Genomic DNA, 20,230 nt, shown 5'->3' with positions numbered 1-20,230 from the left:
CTCCAAATTTCAACTGCTGTTGCTGAAAATATAGTTTTTATTGTTGTTGTTTCTTCAGTTGTGGCCTTAAAGTTTCTGAGAGGTGTAGTGGTTTCTAGTCTGCCTCAGAGCAGAAATTTTCTGGGAACTTAAAGCCATGGTTGGGCAACATCAGCCATGGGCAGCTTGTGAGGAGCTTTTCTGGGAAGGATCAATCTTCTTTAAGAGAATTTGGATCTGTTGTGCCTGCAGAGTTCCCTTCTGGAGGTTTCTCATCACAGGAGCCGAGCAGAACAGAGAGCTGAAGATGTGGTGCACGGTGTCCTGGACCTGTCTGCAGACTGTTCGGTACGTGTGCCTGGATGCCCCTGAAGGCTGGCATTTAAGGGTACTGAATTTGCAAAGGTGATCCCTGATGTCCCATGGATTCTACTCCTTGGCCATTCCAGCCTGTTGTTGGAAGCTCTCAGCTCTGTCAGACTGTCAGGTCAAGCTTAGGCAAGGCCAGGGAAGTTTATACTTTTATTATTTGTGTTACCAAGATCTGTTGTCTTTGCCTTGTTCTGTAAAGCATAGACATAGCTGTAGCATGAGATTGCACAGCAGAACTGCACACCTTTAGTGTTTTCTTCTCTAGAAATTTTAGATATTCAATAACCAGTCTAGGATCTTTTCCTATTAGTGCTTTTTCTGTTTAAATTTTGAGAAGCTGCTATGTTGATAGAGCTTAAGAAATTATCCAAGGCTTAAATGTTCAGCTGTCTAGGCCCAGAAATTGAAATTGTGCTTTAAACCATCCCTTGACTCAGCTTAGGCTCCCTGATTTTATTTTTCTATTGGTGGATCATGGCCTTTCTTACCACACACATGCTTAAGGCCACATTGGATTTTCCCTCTTTAAATGAGAAAAAATGACATAGAGTGCTGCTTTTTCCACCTCAAACTACAGAAGGTCCAAAACTTGTGGAAGGGTTATTTTGATTTGGTGGATTTTTGGTTTTAAATCTGCAGCATTGACTCTTGTACTCCTATGAATGTGGAACACAATGAGTAATGACTGTCACCTTCCATTTCAATGTTCAGAATCCATAACTTGATCCTATCGTGCCATCTCCCAGCTGCTTTCTTAGCTGATGTCAGCATTGATTTCAGCAAAGGAGTTTCTGTTCTAGTGGGTGGTTGCACTGTAATAGGGCTGTAAACTCCTTAAGGTTCCGTGGGAGTTTTGGTAATTAGTGCATTTCATAGCAGTCATGCTGGTTGGGCTAATCTACCTTGCACCCCCTCCCTCTTATTTGTGTATGCAGCTTTTCTCCTGACATCTTCAGCTCCATGAATATTCTTCCCAGCCTGAAAGTCTGCCTGGACCTCTCAGCTGAGTATCTGATACTGAGTGATGTGCAGAGAAAAGTAAGTAGTTCATTTTGTTGCTGCCTGTGGGGAATGGTGGCTGAAGCAGAATTGGCCTTGTGTGTGACTGGTTGTGCTGCCTAGGTCTGGGATTTGCATGTTAGTAGATAAAAATGCAGAAGTTGACTCAGCAGTTTCACTGTTTGATGAAAAAGGGCAGCAGTTCAGATGAGTAGTGCTGAGGAGCCTTAGGGATTATTTCTCACCCTTTGTAAAGCTCTCATTTGGAGATACTTGTGTCTGGCATGGTAGGATTTAGTTCTTGATCAACATTAACTCCCTTAAGAGTCTGGTGCTTGTGGTTCCCTTGAGTGTTCCATTTCAAATTTCAAGATCCAAGCTTTATTCCTCACATTATTTCCCTTGTTCCCAATCTGTTTTGGATGCTCAGCTCTGTAGTCCCCACACATGTACATGGTCTGCTCTGAAAGCTCTGATTTACCATTTCCAGGTCTTGTATGTGATGGAGTTGATGCAGAACCAAGAGGAGGGCAAGGCTTACTTCAGCTCCATCTCAGAGTTCCTCCTGACCCACCCAGTGCTGAGCTTTGGCATCCAGGCCGTGAGCCGCTGCCGGCTGCGGCACACCGAGGTGCTCCCAGCAGAAGAGGAAACCGACAACTTGAGTGTAGGTAGGTGACAAATTTGGCTGCTGTGTGGTCAGGATTTCTTTCCTGGCTTGTTCTGACTTCCTTTTGAAAGGCTGGTCACTTCTCCCAAATAACAAGACAAGAGGAAACAGCCCCAGGTTGCACCCAATGAGGTTTAGATTGGGTGTTAGGAAAAATTTCTTCACCAGGCTTAAGCTGGGTTGTCAAGCATTGGAGCAAAGGATTCAAGGTGTGGCCTGATCACTGCCCTTGTCCTGCTGGTCACACTGTTGCTGAAACAGGCCAGGATGCCAATGGCCATCTTGGCCACCTTGGCACATGATGGCTCATTTTAAGCTGCTTTCAGCCAGCACCCACAGGCCCTTTCCCCCTGGGCAGCTTTGCAGCCACTCTGCTCAGCCCATGGTGCTGCAGGGGGTTGTTGTGGCCCAAGCACAGGACCTGGCCTCAGCCCATCAATCCAGCCTGTCCAGACCCCTCTGTAGGCCCTTCCTCTCTTCCAGCACATCAACACTAATGTGGTGCAGCATCCACAGCCAATCAAGGGAGGGGATTGTCTTGCTCTGCTCTGCAGTGGTGCAGCCTTGACTCCCATGTGCAGTTTTGGGCACCACATTATAAAAAAGACACTAAGCTGTTAGAGAGTGTCCAGAAGAGGGCCATGAGCATGGTGAAGAGGAAGCTGGATGGAGAGTGGCTGAGGTCACTTTCAGGCTGAGTCTCTGTTCAGCCTGGAGGAGACTGAGGGAAGACCTCATTGCAGTCTTCCAGCATCCTCACGAGGGGCAGGCACTGATCTTTTCAATCTCATGACCAGTGACAGGACTCAAGGAAATGGCATAAAGCTGAGTCAGTGGAGGTTTTTGTTGGATATCAGGAAAAAGTTTTTCATCCAGAGGCTGGTTGGGCACAGGGGCAGGTGCCCTGGGACAGTGGTTATAGCACTGAGCCTGTCTGAGTTCAAGAAGCATTTGGACAGTTCTTCCAGGCACATGCAGTGATTCTTGGGGTGTTCTGTGCAGGGCCAGGTGTTGGACTCAATGATCCTCATGGGTCCCTTCCAGCTCAGGGTATTCTGTGATTCTGTGGAGTTGTCTGCAGACTTACTGAGAGTGCTCTTGATTCCCTCATCCAGATCATTGATAAAGAGAATCTGTATCATGCTGGTTCTTTGCTGTCAGTTCATCCTGTGTGTAGTTTCCATGCAACTTCATATTTTACCTTTGTCTCCCTTCCAGAAGGTGCTCAGGGCTCTGGGGCTGTTGAATCAGCAGCAGGTGTGCTGATAAAACTCTTCTGTGTTCACACCAAGTGAGTATGTGTGTGCAGCTGTCTGTGTTTGTCCTAACCCTGCACTGACCTGTAGAAATTTAAGTTCAATTCTTTTGCTCAAACAAAAGCTACTTGGCCCCATAGATATTTCTGGCTGTGGTGTGTATGGCCTTACCAGGAGGTAGCCCTGAATGGTGTGACAAGCTTGTATTTCCATGGCCATGAGTGATTTTAGAGTTGTGCTCACACACAAGTGCTGGGAAACATCTCAGATACCCTGGGTGGCAGAACTGGGTGACACGGCTGAGTGAGGATCAGCTTCTGTTGCTTCTGTGACAGGCAGAAAACACTGAAGCATTTTCCAAGGGAATTAGTTCAGTGAAGAGAAATCTTCTGAGCCTTAATGATGCCTTAAGTCTTCTCCTGGTGGTTCTTAAGCTGATCAGAGATGCTTGTTTCTTTCTAGGGCCCTACAGGATGTGCAGATTAGATTCCAGCCTCTTCACAGCCCTGACACAAGTGCTTCCATGCCTGCCCATGGCTCTCATGAAGAATTTGGTGAGCATGTGTGTTAAATTGGTCTTCAGTGTTGCTGAGCCTTTAAAGGTTATTGGTGGGGAGAGCAGGAGGTGGTTTTGGGTATCTCTTTGTACTGCAGTGGTGTCATTGCATAAAGAGTTCTAAATATGGAGTAGCAGTGGAGCAGGAAGCTGGTTAGACCCTGGTTGTGAGTATGGAGTTTGGGATGTGTTAGACCAGGAGTGCTAATGCTTTGTGCATGCTTGAGTTCACCTTCCTGGGTGATTTGGCACTTGTGGAAGAAACTTGAAGTTTGTCTCTTGTCAGGTGGAAGAGATCAGAGTGACAGCAGAGCTGTGGGAGTAGAGGGGGCTGGGCTGTTTGTGATGAGCTCTTTCAGCTCATTCACCATTCTGGGATGTGGCAGTTCAACTGGCCTTGCTTTTAGGGAAGAAAGGAAGCTTGGACATTTTATTATCAAAGCCTGATAAAATCCAGTCTGGCATACAAAGAGAAAGCATAACACAGGATTTGCTTTGCTCTAAGCTTTGACTGGGATCTTGCAGGGTTTTTGCTTCTTCTTTTTGGAATCAAGCATGGCATGCAACGGCACAAGTTTATACTTAGTGGAATTAGAGCTTTAGTTTTGGAGGGAAGTTCCAGACTGATTTGTACCTTTCCCTGGAAGCCTTTCCAGACCACATGGCTGATCTGGGCACGGAGGGGCTGGGCTCTGAGAAGGAGTCTGTGCACGGCTCCCAGCCAGACCTGCGGCGCATCGCGGATCTGCCCGTGCCAGCAGATTTCCTCTCCCTCTCCAGTGATGCCAAACCCAAGCTGATGACTCCAGATGCATTCATGACACCAAGTACTTCTCTTCAACAGGTAATCAGAGAGCAGCACTGTTATGGTGATGCAAGGGATGGGGGTGGATTTTGGTACTTTTGGACACCCTTTCCAGCTGTAATGACTATGATAAGCTCTGCTAGCTGAATGCAGAGCACACAGGAAACTCTGCATGTAGCCAGACTGAGCAGAGACCTGTTGGCACATCTGAAATGCTAAACTGGCCTAAGCTTGTGTTGTAAGTGCTGTATTTAACTGCAAAACCACTGCTGTAGGTGTGCTTTGTAGAAATATGGGTTTGCTAAATAACTGTATCTGAGCTGGGAGACTGCTCTTACTGGTTTACACATGTTGTTTGGGGATATGATCTGTATGTAATGTGATTCCATATGTAATGGAAGAAAATGTGCCACCTCTGCACATCCTGCTGATGGGGTCCTGTGGGAATGCAGATCTGAAATGATCAGGGGACTGTTGGAACTGTTCAGACTTGTGAGACCCCTCTGGAGTACCCCACTCTCTGCCATAAACCCTCTGCCTCTGCACTGGTGAGGTCACTTTGGGGACAGCAGTTCCCCAGTAAAAGCAGCCATATGATGAGGATGCTTTCAGATTTGCCTTTGACCAGCACCTGAGCACCTTGGCAGAACAACCCAACCTGTGGGAGTGTTTTCTATTCCCTCTTCACCAGAGACTCTCTAGGAGTCTTTCTTCCTCAGGCTGAGTTGTGTTGTTGGCCTCTGTGCCATCCTGACTGCTGTTTCCTTGCAGATTGCTGTCTCTCCAGGCAGCAGTGTCAGTTCCCTGACTGCAGTCACAGCCATGAGCAGCACTTCTGTCACGGATGCCTCTCTGCCCAGGTGAGCAGCACATGAGTTAAGTAATGCATCTGCAGCTGAACTGGCACAGGCCTTTGGGATAGCACAGAGCTGTAGCATGTCTTGCAGGAGAGGAGATTTTCTACCCAGAGTTAGAAACTGGCCTGAGTCCCAACATCCCTGTGTAGGCAGCTGTTTGCATCCCTATTGCAGCTTGGAACGTGTCTGTTGTCATCTAGAGGCCAACAAGAGTGTTTTATGTATGCCTCATAGGGATTCTGTTATTGCAGCTCAGTTTTGTTGCTCTCCATGCTTTTCCCAAAGGGCCATTGTTTACAGGTAAGAGAACTCTGCAGCCACCAACAGCAGCCAGAGAATTAGGACTGGTAGGAAAATCTTGCAGTGTGACAGTGGGTTGGGCTGCATAACAGGGGAGAACTTCATTTCTGGGGTCTGGGAAACAGAGACAGACCTATCTCATAGTGTCGTGTTTCTCCCTGTACTCTGAACAGTGTCCACTGGAGATACAATTGATCCCTTCTCTCACTGACCCCTTGAATTCTAAAAGATTGCAATGCCCCTTTTTTTTTCTTTTTTTGTTGTTTCCACCTGGTATCTCTCTGGGCTCTATGGGGACTAGAAGATGCAGGTGCTCATTGACAGGGAGTAGCTGACCATGGTGGAAGGACCAAGGGCTCCTCCACTGACCTTTGTACCCCATCTCCTCACCTCGAGTGTTTGATACAGATCAATAATTTCTTTGGGCTGCTTGATTTGCTGGTGTCTGTTCTGCAGAGCTTCAGAAGACCTGACTGTGAGCCCCAAGATGCAGCTGGACACCAGCCTCACGCTGAGCAGCAGCAGCAGCAGTCTCCAGACCAGTCCTAGGAGTCACTCTGTTCTTATCCCAGGCCTCCCTGACAAGCTTACACCAAAGGCACCTGTTCCAGTAAGGCTCCAAATGCTGCCCCCTTCCTTCTGATGGGCCAGGGAACCTCTCTATGGGCCTCTACAAGCTGAAATTCCTCAGCCTGGAGAACAAAAGGCTCTGAGGAGCAGAGTGGCCTTTTAGTGCTTTAAAGAGTGACTTTTTACAATGGGCAGACAGGAATAGGGCATGGGAGAATGGTTTTAAACTAGAAGAGGGGAGGTTTATGTTAGATGTTAGGAGGAAATTCTTTTTTCAGGGGGTGGTAAGGCACTGGCATAGACTTCCCAGGAAAGTAATGGATTCCCCATCCCTGAAAGGGTTCAAGGCCAGATTGGATGGGGCTTTGAGCAACCTGGTCTAGTGCAAGGTGTCCCTGCCCATGGCAGTGGAGTTGGAAGGAGATGAGCTTTAAGGTCCTTTCCAACCCAAACCTTCCTAGGATTCTATGAAATTACACTTATTTGATTGTTAACAGGGACAGTGTGTGCCCTTTGTAAAACACAGCTGCTGGCACAGATGTGCAGTCCAGTTTTCTCAGCCATGTTGGTGGAATTTGTCCATATGTAGAACAGCGTGTAGCTGCAGTACAGCTACAGATACAGCAATGGAGAGACAGCTATAGCTTGTGCTGTCACCATCCCAGTGGCTGGATGTGGTCAGCCTTTTTGTTAAGAGACAATGCTACCTGGAAAGGCTTATTCCTGTTTGTTGGTCTGATGAGTCTGAAATTGTGATTTCCTATCCCTAAATTTTCATTTCCAGGTGTTGTGTAAAACAGATCATGACCAAAGCTTGAAATTGAAACAAGTTTTCCATCCAGGAGATGTTCAGTGTTAAAACTAATGTTCTCCTTCAAAGAGAAGGGAGTCTAGAGCAGAGCAGGGAGGTAGAATTAGTGTTACATTTTCTTTTGAAAGTGAGTTCAAACTAGCATTGGCTCAAGTGTGTTGTTAGCCCAGCTGAGAGTCCACTACAAGTGCTGGGACTGTTTTCCATCTGACAGAGTGGGAGCCAAGGAATCACAAGAGGAAAGGATACAGCAGGCTGTTTCCAGAGGCAGTTAGTGTAAGACACCAGGGATTCTTGAAGTGTCTCCACATTATCCTGAAGCCTCTTGTTTGATTTCTGTTTGTAGGTGGCACCAGGAAACTCCTCTCTAGCACTGGAACTGCAGGAAGTGGAGCCCTTGGTGGTGCCCCAGGCTTCTCCCACCCGTGAGCGCTCCCCAGACGTCATTTCCTCTGCTTCCACAGCCATGTCCCAGGATATCCCAGAGATTGCTTCCGAGACCCTGCAGCGCAGCTTCGCGGCGGCGGCGCCCGCGCTGCCCGGGGAGGGGCTGGAGCCCGGGCACCACGCAGACAGCATGGCCTCAGCTGCCTCTGCCCTGCACCTGCTGTCTCCCAGGAACCGCCACAACTCCGAGCACAGCCACCACTCTTTGGACATGCCTCCAGTGGAGGTGGACAGACTGAATGCTCCATCATTACTGGAGACTGCTTTAACTCAGGAAAATGCATCTTCTGACAGTGTTGTGAGTCAGCCCTGGCCGGCTGCTCCTGACATAACCCGGGAAACCAGGAACAGCATGGCAGACAGGTAATCCCTTGGGTTTGTCTGGCAGGGGGCAATTTGTTTGCATTGCCAAGTTGGCAGCTTGGTGGAAAGCTCTTACATTGTGATTAATCCAGAGCAGTTCTCCATCCCTCTTTCCCTTGAAGGATCTGATGAGTCAGCCTTCCTGTGTGCTGTGTCCTGAACTTCCTAGGCCACCTCTAACCACTTTTACTTTCTGGTACCCTTTGAAACATAAATGATCTCTGTTAAGAAGGTGAAAAGTCTACTTTGTTGGCCTTCATGTTCACATGGAGACTTGAGAATTTTTTCTTGTGCTCTGGAAACCAAAGCAGTACAAGCTACATTCTGCCCCAGGTGATGCAGGCTTTTGTTGAATCAATTGACCAAATAACTGTCAGGTTTGCTTGTATGTCTCTCTTCTAGGACTGGCTCTATGCAGCTAGTGTTACAAATACATAAAGTACTTTAGCTGTCAGAAAATAAATGGCAATGGAGCAGGAATGAAGGATGGTGCAACAGCACTTAGGCTGCTTAGAAGAAGCAATCTGTTATGCTGGAGCAGTGCTGGGTTTCATCACAGAATGGGTGTCCTTGTCCTGTAGTAGGATGAGAACAGCAAGAGGCATCTGGCATCTCCAGATTCCACTTAGGCTGGGGCTACATGCACCATGTGAACCTGCAAACACTTCCTTTTCAGCAGGACTGGAAGGCTGAGAGGGTCAGTGTTCTCCCTCAGGTAATCCTGGACTGTTCACTCATCAGAGTTGGAAAGAAGGGCCTCACCTTGTGCCTCCACAGCTGAGGATGTTGTTTCAGGAAACAGTCCCATCTGATGGCTCTGGGAGGGCATTAAGACTGTGTTTCTAGACAATATTTTTTCTTTTTCTCATAATATGAACTTGAGAAAATACGTTTGTAGGAGTTTGCAACTCCCCTCAATCGCACTCTGTCTTTGAATTCTTCTGGATGTCTTATATCAGAATACCAGATGAGCTATCTCTGACTGTGAGAGATTTCCCCAGTGCTCACTTCTGTGTAAAGTCCTTCCTGCAAGCTGCATTCAGGCAGACCTAATTGACAGCCCAGAAGCACGTGCAGTTTGCTCTCAAAATCATTGTGATACTCAGACTGGATCCACTGTTACAATCCTGTCTGTTAGAGCTGACTCATCAAATTCACACACTTCCTCAGACACTTTAAGGAACTAAGAAGCACTGATGATTTTTGCTTCAGTGATCAGTATTAAATGAGGAAAAACAAACTCGAGGTGATGCTATTCATGGAAGTATGGTGTGCTGCCAGGTTTGAGTAGTGGCTTACCTCTCTTGTATGAATGTCTGTTGGGAGATAGTTCTTGGTTACTACTTCAAGCATAGCTGAGCTGCTTCTCCCCTTTTGAGGCCCCAGAAAAGCACATGGACAAATTCAAGTGCTTAGTGCCTCTACACAGCACTGCCTCTTCCTGGATCTGTGGGATGAGTGTGGGGTTGATTTTTGTTACAGACTTCAATCAGGATCTCTCATGAGACATGGAGAGAGTGACTATCCAAGCTGAAAGAGACTTTTGTGATGGTATTTTCTTTTTTCCCCTCTCTAGCCCAAGGGATGAAGTTGAAGAAAAGCACAAGAGCTCTTCCTACCATCGACACAGCTACCACCTTCTGCAGCATGACAGCCAGGATGCCAGTGCAGAACAAAGGTACCAGAGTGCTCAGCCCCCTCTCTCACCCTGCATGGACTCAGCTCAGGCTGCATTTGTGCCTCTGTCCCCAGCCAGCCTTCACGTGTGGGGTGAATGTCTCTGCTTTGTCTCCTGACTTAATGTGGGTTTGCAGCCCAGCTTCCCTCATGTTCTGGTGACTTCAGCTCATCTCAACATTGGCCTCTGGGCCCTCTCCAGTTTATTCTCTGTAGGGAAAGGTTTGATTGTGCTGCTTCTAAAAGCATGGACCAAGCTTGGTTTATTTACCAGTAAAAACCTAGTAAGTGATCAGTTTCCAAATATTTTGCCTTATATAAGGTAGCAAGGGTACCTCAGGAGTAAGTTTCTTGCTTCTGACATCTTTCCTCCCTTATAAGTGCCCCTGAAGTTCTGTGGGCACATTCTGTGTGCCTGACAAGCTCAGCTCTGTTTGACAGCTGAGGGTTGTGCACACATAAATTCAGACTGAAACCTGCAGCCTGTATTGGAGGCTGCTCAGCAGGGGAATGTCTCCAAGGTACTGAGGATCACAGATGTCTTAGGCTCACCTGATCCTCCTCTGTTCTTGCAATGTGTTCTGTGTCCAGTGCTTGCTGTCTGTAAAGCTGTAGGGATGTGCTGTGTAAAGCACATTTCTACAGGATGTAGGGCTCAGCACTCGAGCTCAGCCTGAGCAGACCTGGATCAAAGCAGAGCAGCCTCTTCTGAGCTCTGTGGAGGTGACTGTGAAAGGTTAGGTGGGGGTGTCTGTGTCTGTAGCTGACTCTGGCCATGTGTGGATGAAGATCTGTGTGAATCCATCCCAGTCCAGTGTGGTGAGTGATGTCCTCTCCCTTGCTGTTCCTTCACAGTGACCACGATGATGAAGTTGCAAGCTTGGCTTCCACGTCAGGTGGATTTGGTGCCAAGGCATCAGCACAGAGGCTGCCTGTGAAGGACTGGAAAGTCAAGGCATCCCCCCGGGCCTCCCCAAAGCTGAAGAGGAAGGGCAAGAAGGATGATGGGTATGCTGGGCTGGCCAGGGCACAGCAGGCTCAGCACCAGCTGGGCAGGGCACAGCCTCCTGCAGCCCTTGGGGTCTGAGGCAGCAGCCAAGTGCTCCCAGCCCTCAGCCTGTTTGCAGAGGGCAGGAGCCCCACAGAAGGCCACCATTGCTGGTCACTCAGACACTGACTGGCACTCGGGTGTGGGAATAGTTCTGCACTATCTCCAGCTGGGACTCAAAATCCAAAATACAGCCTGGGCTTGAGAAGAATGCATGGGAAGTAAATTACACGTGAGGGGACACTGGGCCCTTTCACTGGTTTCAGTGAAGGCTTCATTGGAACTGTGAGTGTCACAATGGCCTCCCTTTTTAATTGGCTTCTGAGCAGCAGCACACTGCCCTTGTTCAGCAATATCTGCCATTTGTTACCTGCTTGCTGCTTCTGTGTGTTTCTAAACATGCTTATATCAATATCCTGTAAGTGAAAATTGGTGACTGGAAAGGTCTGCCCATGGCACGTTAGACCAATCTGTCTGCATCAGTGTGAGGAGAGCAGCAGAGCTTCTGCACAGGGCTCTGAGAGAGATCCTCTTCTTGTGTTCCCATAGCTCCATGATTTGGATCTCTGGCTGTGCAGATCACAACACAGATGGGCTATGGCATTTAATTCTGGCTGTGGTCCTGCACAGTGGCACCCAGAAGCTCTTGGCCTCTGAAATGACTTTCACTTTTTCTGCCTCAATCGTTTTGAAGTTGCAGAGTGGATATTGTCTGGGAACTAAAAGTGTTTACTTTTCTTCACTGATCTGTGACTTTGATGGAGACGTGCAGTATTAGTGGATCAGTTCAGGGTTTTTCATTATTCTGCTGTATGAGCTGGAGTGCATCACTGGTTTCTTCACTTTGAGAACTGGAATTGCACTAGATGATTAGTGCTCATTCATTCTAAATTTTAACAAATGAATACTTGTTTTTTGTTTGGGTCTTCCCTGGCTTTGAATTTGGACAAAACTGAAAAAGCAGTGTGGAGTGCACTTTGTAATAGTCCTCATTAACACTTGGTTCGGGTCTCTTCCCTGCAAAGGGACCAGTCTGTAAGGAATTTCAGGGTCTGTGAACAGTGCAAATGATAGTGTGATAGTGCTGTAAGGACTGGGATTTCATCACCTTCCCATCATTCTCCATGTTACACAAGGCAAGCTGGAGTTATGAGCTGGAGTGTAAAATCTAAAGCAACCATAAAACGTGTGATCTGTTTTGACAGAAGACTTGGATAATAAGAGGAGTTAATTGACATAACTGGGTTACTACTCTTTCTCTGTTTATTTCCAGGGATATGAACCAGTCACCAAGATCATCTAACAACCAGGTGAGTCAGAGCTGCTCTTCATGATGCTTCATATCTTACTAGGGAAAACCTGAGAGAAAGTTCATCCCAGTTCCTTGAAGTATCATGGGTCATGCCCTAGCAGGTTGAGAGGGGGCTGCACTTGGGCTTGGAATTGCTCAGTGCTGACATGCAGCAGAGAAGGAGCTCTGTGCTCTCCAGACTGATGATTTCTTTCTCATACTTGCCTCTGCCTGCAGCAGGATAAGCTGTTCCTGTCAAAAAAAGGGTCACAGGGGGATTGGCCTTGATGTGTGTGTCTCCTTGTTCCTTCCCCTTAAGGGTGGGTCCTCACACTCCTTGAACTTTTTTGAGCAGTGAAGTGACAACATATATAAATTTATACTTGTCCAGTTGTTTGGTGTTTTCAAATAAATGAAAGACTGAAAAAGTGCTCTAAAGAAGCCTCCTTAGTGTACTGATTAGTGCACAGCTCTTTTGTGAGTGTTTGTGGTCATTGTTTACATTTGTAGGCATCAACACTCTCAGTACCTGGCCAAAAGTGAATAAAATCTGTTTTGCAGGGCATGTTGTATCTAACCAGTTGGTATTCTAAGCAACCATTTATTAATTCCATGCAGGAACCTTGTTTTATCAGTTTATTCCTTGGCACAGCAGTTCTTGGGAACAGGCATTAAACTGGTCCTGTTTGCTGCATTGTGTGTTACACTTCACTTCCAGGCACAGGGCTTCACTCAATACTGAGCAGAAAAGTGAGCTGACCTCCAGTCCTGTTAGAAATGAATGCTTGTCCTCTCCACATGCAGGTGACAGCAGAGTTCCAGGAGGAAGTGATGTGCATCCTGAGGAGCCAGCAGCGGGAGCTCTCCGAGCTGCGGCAGACGCAGATGGAGCTGCTGCAGAGGCTCACGGATCACCTCGACGCCATCCAGAGCTCCCTCATGGGCCACATGGAGAGGGTCATCGACTCCCAGCAGGAGCAGGAGCGTATCCTTGTTGGCAAGGCTGAGTGGAAGATGCAGGGCAGGCTGGAGGTGTGAGGAAGGCTCAGAAAGGTCAAGGATCGTGGGAGCGTGGGGCCGTAGGTGCAGTACAATTGCCTGGCTGCAGTGTCACTATTTCAGTTCCTCTCAGGCCCTTCTTCAGGGCAAGAAACTCAGAAATAGAACAGAACTGACACTTTCTCTGTGCCCCTAAATCTTAGTAACCCATTAAGCCATAAGTGCTGCAGTGCTGGTGTAGACCAGGGGTGCACTTGGTACATTATCCCACCTCAGGCAGTGGCCAGTTGCACAAGAGTAATCATGGACTGAGCCTTTCCTTCCTTTCCTCCTTAAGGCAAGTCAGTACTTGCACCAGAAACATGCATAGCTGGATATAGAATTATCTTGTTTGTCCACATTTATTCATATGCTGGTCTACAGGTCCCTTATGTGTTGTCTGAGAAGTATTTTCCTTTGCTGCTTTCAAACTTGGTATTCAATTATTTGTATTGTATTATGAATTATTGGTTCCTGTGTACATATGCTGCACTGAATTTGGTTATGTTCCCCAAACTGAGCAGCTCCAGCCTATCTCATGTCTGAAACCACTCCTAACTTCTATGACAATAGCTTTCTCTATTAATTAGTCTCAGATTTTCCTTTTTTGACCATCAGTCTGATATTCACAGATAATTTAGATACCTTTCTACTGAATTTCAGGGTCTAGAGCTATATTGTCATACTAGAATAATTTTTTCTTTCTCCACAACTTTATGCATGGACTGAATTTTGTCAGCAGCTGAATTGTCATTTCATTGTTTGCTTTGTTGGAGTTTGAGGTGTTAGTTTGTTTAAGATGTTTGCTCCTTGTTTCATCAGGTGTGAGTAGCCTGAAGCCTGGATTTGTTCCTATCACTTTTTCACTTACATCCACTAATTCCATCCTATAGAAACATTTCTACCAGCTTGCTGTTTATGGATATATTGGACTTGATGGTTTCTGGTGTCCTGGATTTGGCTCAGATGGAGCTAATTTTCTTCACAGCAACTCATGTGTGTTATGTTTTGGATTTGTGACCAAAACAATGGTGATAACACACTGATGTTTTTGCTTTTTCTAAGCCCTGTCAAGGCCTTCTCTGTTTCTCACCCTGCTGCACCAGGCAGAGGCTGGAGGTGGTCAAAAGTTGGGAGGAGACAGAGCCAGGACAGCTGACCCCAGTGACCAGTGGGGTGCCCCACACTGTGTGATGCTGTGCTCAGCAGTAAAGGGGGAAAGGAGGAGGAAGAGGGGACACTTGGATTGATGGTGTTTGTCCTCCCCAGCCACTGTCAGGCATGAGGGAGCCCTGCTTTCCTGGGAATGGCTGAACAGCTGCTCACTGATGGGATGTACTAAATTAATTCCTTATTTTGTTTGGTTGGCATGCGCAGCATTTGCTTTACCTCTCTTAAACTGTCTTAACTTCAACCTATGGGCTTACTCACTTTTACCCTGCCAGCTCTCTCCCTCATCCTGCTGCAGAGTGAGTGAGTGGCTGGCTGGGGCTGAGCTGCTAATGGGGCAGCCAAGTTAACCACAGTATGTAGGAAACAGTACTGTCCAGATTACTTTAGCTGTTTGACTTTCCTATCTTGCCTTCCAAAGCTCTTTTCTCACCCTGATCAATTGTTTAAGAGCACCCTGTTTCAGGAACACAGCAGTAACGTTAGGAGACCACTCTTTCACCAGAGCCTCTGGAGGTGAGGCTGCTGTCCATCTTTGTGGACAGGAGATGTGCTGTTGTGCTCCTTGACCCCAGGCTCATCAGAGAGAAGGCTGGAGCGGGTGCTGCTGGAGGGGCAGCAGCGCAATGGGCAGCTCCAGGAGCAGCTGTCCCAGCAGCTCTCGCAGTCGCTGTCCACGGCCGTGTGTAACCGCCTGGAGAGGACCATCCGTGAGGAGATGAAGAAAACAGTGCCCCAGTGTGAGTGTGGCTGGGAGCTGGAGCCCTACAGGTGGCTCCATTGGCATCAAAAGCACACTGGGGAAGTGCTGGCACTGTATGAAGCAGGAGTTGGGCTGTGTGAGCACCAGGCTCTCTGCACGACTGTGGGCCCCACTGTAATCTGAGAAGAGGGGCTGTGGTTTAGAAGCAGTGTGAGGTTCCCAGAGGGAATGCCTTTCCAGAGAGTGTGGTCTGACCTTCCATAATAATCTCTAAAGCCTTTGGAGTCTGTTCAATGGAGGAAGGTGAAAGAGGCTGATGAATTTGGAAATGCTGAGACTTGGCTGGAGCAAGCTTGAAGTTGTCTTTGCCCCTTCTCGATGCACTGGCACCATGCATTTAAGGAAATGTTCCAAAAACTGCTGGTGGGAAAGCCTGCAGCCAGTAGCTGCCTAAGGCAGGGCTACCTGCTATTCTGGATCAGGTCAGCTGTGACTTTGTCACACCAACTCTTAAAAACTCCCAAGGCTGGAGTTTCCACAACTTCTGGTGACTTCCAGAGCTGTACCACCTTCCTAGCAAAGACTTTCTTCAAATGTCCAACCTTAGTTCCCCAAGCACAATTTGTGATCATTGTCCCTTGCTGTGTCATATCCAAGAATCATTTTATTCCATTTTCTTTTCTGGGCTTTGAAGTGTTTGAATTTGACTTTAGGCTTAAAGCTGCATTTCTGTCCTGTTTTTGTTATGCCTAGGCATTTCCAAGAGCATGGACCCTACTGTCAGCCAGCTCAGTAATACTATTGCTACCAAGCTCACTGCTGTTGAGGGGACACTGAAAGAGAATATTACCAAGCTAGTGAAATCAAAGGTAAGGAGTACCAGAGTACCAGGACACAGAGTTGGGTAGCACACCTGCCTGGGTAGCAACTTCTTATGCCTTTTCCCCTCACCTCTGTCTCTAGGTAATGCCAGTTTAGCTGCCAGTAGTCAAAGCTTTTTCATGGTCTTATTAGGAGGAGAAGCTCTTTGCATGCTCCCCTGCCCACTCTGTCTCATTAACACTTTTTTCATTTACCAAGTTGCTCATTTTCTACTAGAGTAGAAATTCTCACCACAGCAGTGACTTTTAGGGCCAACTCAGTCAAATGTAAAAGGTTTGACTCGCTGCATTCTGTTCTCCATATTTACATTATTTAGGGGACACAGGCTGCTTACTTACCTTGGCAGGGAATTGTGGTTTTTTGGGAAGGAAGGAGGAGAAGGGAAAGGAGCTGTGCCTGACTGTGCCACCTTCCCTTGCTCTAGAGCAGAAGTGGTGCTGGTTTTGGGCAGCCCCTGAGCAAGCAGGGGTTCTGCCTGCTGGAGTCACAGTGCAGCCTGGCCAGTGGGAAGAGCCAAGGGAACAGCCTTGGACACTGGGCTGTCCATATCTGGTGTGGGTGTGTGGCAGGGACCTGGTGTTTGCTCACACCTTAGATCAGGCTGTAGTTAATGTTCTGGAATTTTCTGTGTGTGCTTGTAAGAACCTTACAGACAGTGTTGTGAGGGCCACAGCTGACACTCTGCAGGGACCCATCCAGTCAGCCTACAGGGAGGCCTTCCAGAGCGTCGTGCTGCCAGCCTTTGAGAAGAGCTGCCAGTCCATGTTCCAGCAAATCAATGACACCTTCAAGCAGGGCACACAGGAATGTGAGTAGGTTTTCTTCAATTCTTCTCTGCACTATCTGCATTAGTGGCTGGCAACACATTGGCCTTATGTTTTTGCCTTTCAGAGTTTCACTGGTGAGTGTTTAACCTCTTAGCCCTTCCATGTGTTCTGTTTCATATTTGGGAAACAAAAGTGGGGAGGTTTTTGTGGGTGGTGCTATAAGAGTACAGATTCACTTCTGGTCTTTGTAGCCCACATATCAAAACACTCAGCTGTGTTCTGGGAATCTGTGACTTCATCTACTGAGTAGGAAAAGCCCAGCTGCAGGATTATCCCATCCTGGTGTCAGGAAAATGATGAATGGAGAGGGTAGCAGTCCTGCAGCTAGGCCCTCCTCTCAGATGGGTAATGGATTGGAGAAGGTTTAGAGAAGGGTACCAGGGTGACCAGAGGTTAAATAGTGGCTGAACAGTGTGGACATAGGCTGAAATAGAGCATACCCTTAAGTAAGGAAAACTGTACACTGATGCACTGCAGAAGATCATTGCTGTTCTCAGGCTTGGGATGCAGATCCTTGGCCTTTGGGGAGGCTGGACAGGTATTACTCTGCAGAGCTGGTTTCTGAGAGGGCCTGAATGTAGCCAGTGCTAGCACAGTGACTTCTGTTGGCCACAGATCTGCAGGGTGTCTCCAGCTGCTGTTTACTTTGCACCCTTCCTCTTCCACACAAGTCTCCCACAAATACAAGAGCTTACAAGAGCTTTTGATCAGGCCAGTTTCTAAGATATTTTAAAATACAGGTTTTAAATCTTTGGAGACATGATTTCTTTCTTGTCAGAAAAGTTTCCCCTCTTTGTTCATGAGCATTGAACTAATGCAGATCACAATTCCCACTATGTATGAAATAAAACACCCTCACTCCTGCCTTTATGTCCCCTGAACAAGGAGTGCCTGTAGAAGTCTGTTTTAGGAGAACTGGTGGGTTTGTTGCTGTGTGATGGGGAGACTGAAAGATGGGTTTCTAGTTTGATCTAATATGGTCCAAAACAAGGCTTGTGCTTCTCCTGTCCTGTGCTCATACACGGGCTCAGCGATCGCTTCCGCTGGAGAACACGCCGAGCCTGCCAGCCGGATTTCTGCCCCGATCATCTCCACAGGTGCAGGTGGCACAAACCTCTCCCTCTGTGCTTGTTGCAGACATCCAGCAGCTGGAGGCTCACCTGAAGAACAAGAAGGTGCGGGAGCAGGAGGTGCGGGAGCCGCTGCTGGGGCAGCTGCGGCAGCTGATCAGCGCCCTGCAGAGCAGCACGGAGCAGCTGGCCTCCAGCATCGCCGCCAGCGTCCACGCCGAGCTGCAGCACCAGCTCCACCTCATCGTGGGCAAGTGAGTTGGGGAAAGAGGTGTCACTGAGGTGTACAGCAAGCCAGGAGTGCTGTAGGGCTGCTTGTTGGCCCTGCACTAGGGCAAAGCAAGTGGGCTGGTGGCTGTTGCCCACAGAAGGTTTCCCAGCTCTGTTGAGAAGTTCAGGGCCTGCTTTTCTCCACGTCCCGTGTGCACAGTGGAGAACAGAAGGATCTAAGGCACCACTAAGCAGACTCAAATCTGAGTACTTCCTGAAAATAATTTCAGAGGAGTCTTTTCTTTACCCAGTGTCCTCAGGCATACAGTTTCTACAGGCTACTCTCTCTCCCCACAGCTGCTCTGCAGCAGTTTGTGCTTTGCCCTCCTGCTTTCAGGATGGGATCCCAGCAGGGCCTTCAGCACATTCACACCGTGAGGCAGTGGCAGATTGCCAGGCATTGGGATTGGCTGGTGGTCACCTATGGGGCAGAACAACCATGTCTATTTTAAGCCACTAGAACAAATGTCAGAACACACTGGGGTCTTCAGTGCAGGCCAGAGTTGCCAGGAAGGCCACCAGACTAAATTCTGGTCTTGTTGCATGGGCTGTGCTTGTTCCCAAGGAAGCCCTGCTTTTCTACCTGTGGTAGAGCAGGTTTGATGCTTTGTACCCTTTGTGAGAGAGGAGAATCCAGCCCTTGAGGGAAAAGGTGTCACACAGAGCAGCAGAATCTGCACTGTGAAATCCTCTTGTGTGGAGAAGTCACAGGCACAATATAAGTGTGTTCTCATTCTAAAGGTGTGATCTGCACACAAGGAGCTGCATCTGACAGATCTCCTGTAGGAAGCTGGCCTCATTTGGGGATAACCCCACAGCTTAGTGTCCTTGCTTGTAAGCCAGAGATATTAAAGATTTAAAACACTTTGATGAGAGACTTAGTTCCCTGAAATGTCACTCTCCTGCACAGAATCCCAGCATCTTCCAAGTGCACCCTGGGATGTTGTGGTGTTGGCCACAGAGTTGCCTGTGCTTCAGATCTGTTTGTATGAACCCTTAGGGAGCCCCACTACAAAAAGCAAACCAGCCTGTGTTTTCTCACTGGTATAAGCTTTGTGCAGTGTTATCCCTGGGCTCTTCATTCTCAGAGGTGCCCATGGGTTCTGTTTTGTTTTTTTTCAGCATGCAGGAGTCTATTTTGGCCCAGGTGCAGAGAGTCATTAAAGGAGAAGTGAGCCTGGCTATGAAGGAGCAGCAGGCAGCTGTCACCTCGAGCATTGTCCAGGCAATGCGCTCGGCAGCCGGGACACCCATCCCCTCTACTCACATGGATTTCCAGTCCCAGCAGACTCACATCCTTCAGCTGCTCCAGCAGGGACACCTCAACCAAGCTTTCCAGCAGGTACCCAGTTTTCCTGGTAGTCATCCACTGCTTGTTGGGGACTGAGAAGGAAAAAAAGCTCCTTGGGGTGGGTACATAATCTCAAAACAGCTTACACAGGAGTTGACTGAAAAGACCTGTGGCAGTGGAGTGCTTGAGGGGTGCAGTTGTTCTCATGCAGGTGGAGCCAGAGCCATGCAGGTTCCATGATTTGGTAGCAGTTAAGTTCCTTCATTCCTGCCCATGTCCTGTCAGGACAGTGTCAGTGCTCCAGTGTGTTCTGCCATTGGCACTGACACGTGGCACACACAGCTTCATAAGCCTCTCCAGGCAGATCCACAGCTGGGGCCTGACCTTGCCTTTGACTTTGAACATGCAGGCAGATCCCTTTGAGCTGCTGCAGACAAACTCTTCTGGGAATGATAGCACTGCTGGCCCTGCTCCATGCTGCTGACAGTAACTTGCTCCCCTCTGTGTGGTTGTGCTCTGTTCAGCTTGGAACAGACACAGGTGCCCTCAGAGCATAGAGCAAGAGCCTAAAGATGGCCCTGCTGGCCTGTACAGCAGAGGTGCAGAGATTTTTTCTCCCAGAGGAGGCTGTTGAGCCACTGAGCATCCCAGAGCTGTCACTCTGTCCTGTGTCCCTCACCTGCCTGTTGGTTCCTGTGCATTTCTAGCTGTGTCTTCCTTGCAGGCTCTAACAGCAGCTGATCTCAACCTGGTTCTCTATGTCTGTGAGACTGTGGATACTCAGCAAGTATTTGGACAGCATCCATGCCCACTGTCCCAGCCTGTGCTGCTCTCCCTCATTCAGCAACTCTCCTCAGATCTGGGCACTCGTACAGAACTGAAGTTGAAGTGAGTATGACCAGAGAACTGGGTCCTGTTCTTAGCCCTGGCTTTAAATTCAGTGCCTAGAAGTGGAAGGTAGAACTTTGACAAAAGTTG

At 48.1% G+C, this 20,230-nt stretch overlaps 1 protein-coding gene across 1 annotated transcript in view; it reads left to right on the top strand.

Moving 5' to 3' along the window:
* The window catches only part of EDC4 (enhancer of mRNA decapping 4), a 33,445-nt gene that overhangs the window by 10,897 nt on the left and 2,318 nt on the right, over nt 1-20,230 (top strand). The window contains exons 10-28 of the mRNA XM_071440639.1: nt 232-327; nt 1,287-1,389; nt 1,841-2,021; nt 3,239-3,311; nt 3,739-3,830; nt 4,480-4,676; nt 5,409-5,497; nt 6,251-6,404; nt 7,522-7,985; nt 9,562-9,663; nt 10,518-10,670; nt 11,984-12,020; nt 12,806-12,986; nt 14,794-14,949; nt 15,666-15,781; nt 16,437-16,602; nt 17,759-17,945; nt 19,084-19,303; nt 19,977-20,140. Of these exons, the coding sequence (XP_071296740.1) occupies nt 232-327; nt 1,287-1,389; nt 1,841-2,021; nt 3,239-3,311; nt 3,739-3,830; nt 4,480-4,676; nt 5,409-5,497; nt 6,251-6,404; nt 7,522-7,985; nt 9,562-9,663; nt 10,518-10,670; nt 11,984-12,020; nt 12,806-12,986; nt 14,794-14,949; nt 15,666-15,781; nt 16,437-16,602; nt 17,759-17,945; nt 19,084-19,303; nt 19,977-20,140 (2,931 nt within the window). The remainder of the gene's footprint in view (nt 1-231; nt 328-1,286; nt 1,390-1,840; nt 2,022-3,238; nt 3,312-3,738; nt 3,831-4,479; nt 4,677-5,408; nt 5,498-6,250; nt 6,405-7,521; nt 7,986-9,561; nt 9,664-10,517; nt 10,671-11,983; nt 12,021-12,805; nt 12,987-14,793; nt 14,950-15,665; nt 15,782-16,436; nt 16,603-17,758; nt 17,946-19,083; nt 19,304-19,976; nt 20,141-20,230) is intronic.

The sequence above is a fragment of the Agelaius tricolor genome, unplaced genomic scaffold (assembly GCF_023055355.1).
Source record: "Agelaius tricolor isolate 1412-34295 unplaced genomic scaffold, bAgeTri1.0.p SCAF_15, whole genome shotgun sequence".
NCBI classification, from domain to species: domain Eukaryota; kingdom Metazoa; phylum Chordata; class Aves; order Passeriformes; family Icteridae; genus Agelaius; species Agelaius tricolor.
The sequence above is the reverse complement of the archived record's forward strand: the minus strand, read 5'-3'. Positions and strand labels throughout refer to the sequence as shown.